Source organism: Brachyhypopomus gauderio, chromosome 5, assembly GCF_052324685.1.
Source record: "Brachyhypopomus gauderio isolate BG-103 chromosome 5, BGAUD_0.2, whole genome shotgun sequence".
Lineage (NCBI taxonomy): Eukaryota > Metazoa > Chordata > Actinopteri > Gymnotiformes > Hypopomidae > Brachyhypopomus > Brachyhypopomus gauderio.
Genome location: NC_135215.1, coordinates 35520666 through 35528983, shown reverse-complemented (window position 1 = coordinate 35528983; position 8318 = coordinate 35520666). Strand labels below are relative to the sequence as shown.

The 8318-nt window shown below is 41.2% G+C and overlaps 1 protein-coding gene across 1 annotated transcript; it reads left to right on the top strand.

Annotated features, from left to right (window-relative positions):
* The first annotated feature begins 292 nt into the window (after window positions 1-292).
* sigirr (single immunoglobulin and toll-interleukin 1 receptor (TIR) domain) lies at window positions 293-7988 on the top strand. Its single transcript, XM_077007535.1, has 10 exons — window positions 293-590; window positions 685-756; window positions 3565-3772; window positions 4184-4311; window positions 4573-4713; window positions 5171-5314; window positions 6361-6463; window positions 6676-6826; window positions 6949-7126; window positions 7417-7988. Exons 2-10 carry the CDS (start codon window positions 693-695, stop codon window positions 7587-7589), a joined length of 1290 nt encoding a protein of 429 aa, XP_076863650.1. The 5' UTR covers window positions 293-590; window positions 685-692; the 3' UTR covers window positions 7590-7988.
* Window positions 7989-8318: the final 330 nt, after the last annotated feature.

Genomic DNA, 8318 nt, shown 5'->3' with positions numbered 1-8318 from the left:
CAGGTGACAACCTGATTTTGAGATTACAAAAATCAACTATCAACTAGTAATCAGTAGAACAGCAGCCGTTTTTTGTGTACTTTGTGTAATGAAAAGAAAGTTTTCTGCATTTTATATTCTAATACAAAGCAAACGACAACAACAAAAATACATTAAAAGGGAGACTCCTCCTACCTAACCCAAGAACCAATGAAAATCAAGTATTTGTACATGCATGATTATTTCCACTTTAGGTGATTGCATGTATTTCTCTCTCTCTCTCTCTCTCTCTCTCTCTCTCTCTCTCACACACACACACACACACACGCACTAGCTGAACTTTGACTTGAAGGAATCACTCGAGGCCATATCAGCACATTTTTAAACTTTATTTTTTCATTTTGACAGGTTCACAAATTACGATCACATATTTAGAGTCAAACATTTAAAACATAATCGCTATAACAACAAACGTATAGGTCGTGCGTGTGTGTGTGTGTGTGTGTGTGTGTGTGTGTGTGTGCACCGTGAGGAGCTTACAGGTGTGCATCACGTGACAACACGAGTTACGAGTTCCTCCAAGCGGCGGTCAGCACGTCACCTGTGAGCAGGTGAGGTCAACCCAAACCATCTGTGTTTTCACCGTGATTTCGTCCTTGATCACGGACACTGGGCATTTAGAAAGCGTCTCTCTCCGTTTATTAGACCACGCGATGTGCCACAACGAGGTGCTTATTTTGGCGTTTTTAGTCTGGAGACTGTTCGCAGTACTTGGAGGTAAGAGTTTTAACATTTCTGTTCTGTGTGGTGCAAAATGTTTTACCAGGAACTTTAGTTTGTACTATTCACTTGAAGGGAGTGTAATATACGAGAATGGTCGTTTTAACACATGTAAATGTAAAGACCACAAAAGCGGAGAGCGCAGTTCAAGACTCTGTGTTTAGTGGAGATCTGGCTGACACGTGAAGTCAGAAAGCTCACAACTCCATGCATCGATAACTTATAGACTTTTCCGGGTCGCATCTGTTTGTCAGACATATAAACTCAAATGTCACATGAACTTTGTACCTGGACACCTCGCAGTTAATTAGTGCAGTTCTGTATCGAACTGGTTAATAAATGATGGAGTTTTGGCTGCAGCACAAGCTAGCCTATACTTCAGAGTCTAAAAGTATGTCTGCACATCATAGCATTCACCTACATTTATGACATTTTAGGCTCTCTTTTACATATTTATCAGTATGACAGTAGGTGTGCTCCCTGAGAATCAGACGAGTACCATATTCATCAGGAGAACTACAGGAGCTCACATCTCACATTAATTTAAGAGTGACACCATGTATGATGTATGTATGTTACTGTGAAACTTGGAGTAACAGTAACAGTATCTGACCATACAGTTAGCATGACTGCTGTAGTACATAGTATGACCGTACCACATATATGATTTATATATACTGCAGTCTTGGATATTTATCTACAGCCTGGGGCTAAAGTCCGTAGTAGTTAAGGGTACCTGAACAACAAGAATGTTAGGTCAAACCTGTTGTTACTCATCTATTGTGGTTGGTGCATGGCAGATTGTCCAAAAGAAGCAAGCAGTCCGGTTTGAACCAGACTTTGTTGTGATGTTTGCTTTATATATGTATATGACACTTGTGCAGTATTCACCCATGTAAAATCTATATTTTCATCCACTACTTCCTGGTGCCTGTTCAGATCCTTCTTTGAATAGATTCAAATGTGCACAGACCCTGTTTTGTATGTATTTCTTGTGTGCTTTTTCAAATCTTTAGTTTCCTGGGACAAGTCTCTGAATGTGTAGAACACCGTGCAGCCTTTTAAAAAACTTCCTTCAATTAAAACATTTTGTATGTATTGGAAATAATTTCAGAAGGACGGTATTGAAATTTCCTCTTGAATATGAAAGTGCTGCTGACCTCTCTGACATGATCACAGAACCCCATAAAAACTCTAATTCCTATTAATATTAAAACACACAGACACACACACACACACCTACTTTTGCTTCAAACCTTACTTAATCCTTTCTCAGGAAACAAAGCAAGGAAAACCATTTACATAATACAGCTGAAACACACTCACATCATGTTAGCAGTGTAAACACACATTCATGTTCACACTTCCATTCATTTGTTCTACACCTGCACCTATACATGGCTGCCCTGTACTGTTTAGATGGTATAGTGCTGTTTGGACATAGAGTTCTGCTGTTGACTGTACTGTTTAGATGGTATAGTCCAATACAGTGCTGTTTGGACAGAGTTCTGCTGTTGACTGTACTGTTTAGATGGTATAGTCCAATACAGTGCTATTTGGATAGAGTTCTGCTGTTGACTGTACTGTTTAGATGGTATAGTCCAATACAGTGCTGTTTGGACAGAGTTCTGCTGTTGACTGTACTGTTTAGATTGTTCTATCTATCAGACAGATCCATCTATCTTTCTATTTATGCTGTACCTGTAGTGCATGATGAACATAATAACGAGTGTCTTAAATCAATCAAACCACTCATCCTCTGTATGCCATAAGATTGGACAAGCATGCGTCCAGACTTCACAGCGCTGTGTAAAAGTTCTTCTTCCAAAAGTTTTGAAAGTGTCTGACATCACATCTACTCTGCACGAAGCGTCCAGCCTGTGCTTGTGTTCTCGGAGCAGTCGTGTGCGGTGGGGCAGCCGCGTAGGGGCAGGTGCTGGACTTCAGTATGAGGAGTGTGGAGTGTGGAGTTTCCCCAAGTATACCCACTCTCATTTCTGTCATTGTAATAACAGCAGCATGTGCTCAGTTATTTCTGTGCATCACAGCCTTCCTTCACAGATCACTGTTCGTCAGTAGTTTAGTGAATATCTGCCCTCAGAGCACTGAACGTTTGTAATATGAATAAGGTTAGATTGCATTAGAGATGTGCATAACTTCAGCCTTCTAAGCTGTCTTGACTTGAAATCACGTCCTGCCTGAAGATATTACATTTATTGTATTTTAAACATTTTAAATGTGAAATGTGTCAAGACACAGTGCTGCTGACATGAAATGAAACTGAAATATGAAGCAGATGTGATGCGTATCAGTCTCACCTGCTCAGGAGAATAAGGTTTCACTCTGTTTTGCTGAGACTAGATACCCCCTCCACACCCAGACTGGGCCTGACTAATAAAGACTTCATTGTTTTAATCTGAGAGCACACTCTTTGTTTTAATCTGAGAGCACACTCTCAGTACTCTCAGAAACCCTACACACATACCACAGACTCGAGCACTTTACTTAAAAATTTTACAATTCATTATTTACATCGCCCATTATATATCATAGTTCATTTATTTCAGGGTAAGATTTAGTCTGATAATTCAGTTAAGATCCTGTTGTAAGAAGCATTCATATGGTTGTATTTTACAGTCATACTGGGACACATCCAGATATTCATGGTTTAGCTTTTTTCCTCCAGAACTCTTAAGCTTCTGAATGGGTCCTTCAAGGCATCTAAAAAATCTAAAGCAATAAAACTATAATGGATGAGTAAACAAAACACATTTTAATCAAATTGGTCCCATTTCTTATCTCCAGAGCCACTGTGTGGTGGTGTGCCCCAGTTTCTGTCCAGGGGAGTTGGGTCGGAGGTATGGGGTGACCTCGGCTCCAGCGTGGAGATGAATTGCACGGCCCTGCTGGCCTACAACAGCAGTGAATCCGCTTGTGATGTCGGTCTGCGGTGGAGTAAAGATGGACAGACGCTTAGCAACCGTAAGCCCTTTGTCCATAACACCTCTCACTGGTGAGTGCCACTTGAGTACAATGCCCAGAAATACACTGTGTTGCCAGTGTAACCCTTACCATGTCACTGTACCAATAGGAATAAGTACTAAGAGAGGGATTGTTTCATAGACTGTAGATGTCGACCAGTCTACTGGAGTCCAGTATATAATGTATGCTGCATCAAAATGTATTGGACTCTTTTACAAGTGTCCTTGTTTTGACCAAAGACAGGTGTTTTTTTTATATATTATGTATTGCAAATGTAAATTCTGTTTATTCAAACACAAAAAAACCCCACACAAAAACATGTATATATCCAGGAGAGTCTGGCAGGCATGTGACTTATGTTTATTGTGCTGGTGTAATGGAAGGAAGGTGAGGTTGCAGCTTGGCTCTTATCAGATGAGGTAATGTGACTGTGTGCTTGCAGGCTTGCGAGAGAAGGACAAATGATTGTGAACAGTATTCTGACTGTGAACGTGGAGCAACAGTCCCAGTTTGGTCTCTACTCTTGTGAAGTATTGAACAGAACAGCCACCTTCAGCCTCCAGAACATATGTAAGACCTACACGTTCACGTTCTACATTACAGTGGGCTAAGCAGAATTCTCTTAGACTGGTTAATGTTGGGGAGGGGCCTGTGTTCGCTGGAACAAAGCAGACTGTGTTATCAGCACTCATTGTTCTTGACTCATTTATCTGTGGACTACACAGGCAGATCAAGATTAGTAGCCATCATATATTAGCCATCATTTATCATATAAACATGTCATAACTATGAATAAACTGTTGCTGCTTTGTTTTCTTGTCTTTTCTCCAGACGTCCCGAGTCACACGGGGCCAGTGGTGGCCTCGGTGGTCCTGTTCCTCACATTGGTCCTGGTTGCCTTACTCTACGCCAAATGCCACCTTGATTTCAAACTGTGGTATAAAAACTCATATGGAGATTATGAAATGAATGGTAAGACTGCAATGAGCTGTTGTAGAGCGCAAAGATAGTAGTAGAATTATTTCTACGTTTAACTTAGAAGAAATACATATGTGTGTGCCATATTTTGTCAATTGTGATTTTTACACCCCAATCGAAATTTGTCCTCCGCTTTTAACCCATCTGTGCAGTCAGAACACACACACACTAGTGATTACTAGGGGCCCAGATCATACGTGCCCAGAGCGGTGGGCAGCCCTAGCCCGGCGCCCGGGGAGCAGTTGGGGTTAGGTGCCTTGCTCAAGGGCACCTCAGTCATGGCCTCAGGTCTGGGAATCGAACCCACGACCCTCAGGTCACAAGACCAGTTCCCTACCACCAGGCCATGACTGCCCTATCTGCCCTATATCTAAGTAGCAGCTACACACAGACGTAAAGCTCTCAATGATCGTACTGCAGTGTTTTAAACTTAATGTTTCTTTTCACGCAGATGGCAAAATGTATGACGCCTACATCTCATACGTAGGGAATGAGAATGACCGGAAGTTTGTTAACTTCATCCTGAAACCTCATCTGGAAAACAAGTGTGGGCACAAGTTATTTCTCAATGACACAAACATCCTCCCTGGAGCAGGTACATGTCTTTTGCTGTCATGCATTTGATGACCCATTAAAGCGAATTATACATCCAGGCCTTAATTTCTGGATGCAATAGCTTTTGCGTACCTTTATTTATTTTTTGTCACAGAACACTCAACTGCAGACCTGTACACAATACTGAAAAACAATGTGTAAATATATTTTTAAAAATAAATATGCTCTCTCTCCTGCTGATAGTGAAAAGCTTGTCCATGCATTTATCACATCAAGGCTAGATTATTGTAACGCTGTTCTATCTGCTCTTCCAAAGAGCTCTATTTCGCACCTACAGCGAGTTCAGAATGCTGCTGCAAGGGTTCTGACCCGCAGGTGAAAGAGAGATCATATTACACCTGCACTCCACTCACTGCACTGGTTACCTGTCAGCTTTAGAATAGATTTTAAGGTTCTAGTCATGGTTTTTAAATGTCTTCATGGTCTTGCCCCTCTTTACCTCAGTGAAATGATGGTTAGATATGTTCCAGTCAGGTCTCCCAGGTCTTCAAACAGTAATCTGGTGATTCCTAAAAGCCGATTAAAGATTGGCGAGGGTGCTTTTAGCCACTATGGCCCAAAGCTCTGGAACTCTCTTCCTGAAGAGCTCAGAGGCATTTCATCCCTGCACAGCTTCAAGAAGAGTCTCGAAACCTTCCTGTTTAGATCTGCTTTTAGTTTTTAGTTAAGCAACCCTAAATCTGTTCAATCTTATTCACTTTATTACATTATTTTATTGTTTTGTTCCCTTTTTAACTTTAATTTCTTAATATTTTCCTTTGTCTTTTTATCTTTGCTTCCTTTTAATGTTTCTTTAAAAAAAATATTTATTCTGTAAAGCACTTTGAGTTGCATGTATGTATGAAAGGTGCTATACAAATAAATTTTATTATTATTATTATTATTATTATTATTATTAAACATAAATATAGTTTTTTGTATTCCATGGTTAGAGATACTTCTTTAGGAAAATTCAAAGCTGTATCTCTCATGAAAAAGGTTTTAGACTTTTTAGACTATAAAAGAGCACGTGACCTCTGTCCTCAGAGCCGTCTGCAGAGTTACTGATGAACGTGAGTCGTTGTCGGCGGCTGGTGGTGGTGCTGACCCAGTCCTACCTGGAGCAGGAGTGGTGTATCACGAACTTCAGGTGAGACTCAAGGCCACATAGCAGGACAATGGATGGGTCCACAATGGCAGAGAACAGACACGTGGGGTTGGGGAATATGTGTGGTAAAAGAATCTCATCTTCCCACATCGGCGTTCTGTTTACCTGTCCAAAGAAAACATGGTATTTAGTTTTTTATATAAGACGTTTTTGATTTGGTTGCTCATCCAAAGGGGTTGTTGCTGTGTTTTTAGACAGGGGTTATTTCATCTGCTGGAGCTGTCACGGAAGCCCATCTTCATCTTCTTCCAGTCTCAGCAGAAACATATCAACCTGGAGATCACACAGCAGCTCCGCGAACACCAGCCACGCATTACCACCCTCATGTGGGGTGCACACTCCATGGTGAGCTTCCTCACACAGATCACACAGATCAGGACCAGTAAGGCACTAAATCAGTGTGTTGAGAGCACTTCAAGTCTGTCCCTCGTCCACGTGAACACACACATTCTTGCTCTGCCCCTCAGACGCCGTCTTCCCGGTTTTGGAAGGAGCTGGCCTTGGCCATGCCACGGAAGGTGACGTTCCTCCACCAGTCTGCTGGAGACCCCCAGACTCTGTTCCATGATGACAAAGACCCCATGCTCACCCTCCAGCCTGACTACCTGGACTGCAGACCTGACCCAGACCCTGCTGGAGACCTGGGTAAGCGCGCTCACACCAGGGTCTACTGCCAACAGTTTACCACTCATCACCATGCTAAAATACTTTTGTTTTATTATGGCCACATGCCTCCATGACACTTAGCATTAGGGTGGAGTTAGAATAAGGATTTAAGGCATTAAAGAGCCAAACATATTTTTTGAACTATGATTTCTTCATATGACATGATTGCTGGATGGATTATTTTGGATGTAGATTTTAATGTAACCTAACATATCAATTATATGAATATACCGTGTAATATAACATGGCTTTGGCACTCCCCCCTGCAGGCGTACGGTTGCCCATGTACAAGCCCATGGCTTCCCGAGCCCCCATCCTCCCAGCAGCTCGAGATCTTGAGTCCGAGGCCAGAGCAGCAGACGTTGACGTGTCTGATCTGGGCTCCAGGAGTTATGCAGCCCGCACTGACTTTTACTGTCTTGTTACTGAGGATGACATATGATCCACGTTTGCTCACTCCTGTTCTCTCGCTCACAAAACTGTGTTGGTGGAAGAATGGACTCCTCCATCATTTCATTGGTCTTTCTTTTACATTTTGAAAAGAATTCATTTTTGAGTACAAAATGTTATTGTTAATTATCAAGTTGGATCAAACAATGTCCATGTCTGAAACTGTGAATATGTTTCCATATATGTAGTTATATTTTAAGAGTTTTACTTACTGAACGAATTAAGTGTTTGAATTGCTACATGCCATATACCTCTATAACTGTACTTGTCTTCAGCTGTAGCTCACCATACAGATTGTACCTTCTGAAAGTGCACTATGTAACATTTCATACTAAGTTACTGATATATTTGCAATGATCGAATTGTAAAAAAATAAAATAAAAATAAATTAAAGGCAATTTGGATTTCACCTGAGAGAGTGGGGTGGATTAAATAATGTATCTCGTGCCGATTTTAATCTGAGACTTGAATCTGAACTATGGCAGCTGCTCCTGCTGAACCAAACACAGTCCACTGTGTGGGGCGTTAAAGTGCTTATCTTCCCTTGCTGTTGACTTTCAAAATGGAGATTCACATTTTGCCCCAATGAAATTTGATGAACTCATTTATGGATAGAATATCGATGATATTTCACCTGATATATAACATAATGGATCAAAGGGGGATTCTTAAAGGGGTCGGCATGGTTCCTGTTTTTCACTTTAGAGGATGATATTCCCTT

Bases quoted from the DNA above. Each gene is read 5' to 3' on its own strand.
- sigirr (XM_077007535.1), top strand. From the start codon at position 693: ATGTGCCACAACGAGGTGCTTATTTTGGCGTTTTTAGTCTGGAGACTG. The intron at 4,714-5,170 runs GTAAGACTGCAA...CTTTTCACGCAG, and splicing joins TGGAGATTATGAAATGAATG to ATGGCAAAATGTATGACGCC. The intron at 6,464-6,675 runs GTGAGACTCAAG...CTGTGTTTTTAG, and splicing joins TGGTGTATCACGAACTTCAG to ACAGGGGTTATTTCATCTGC.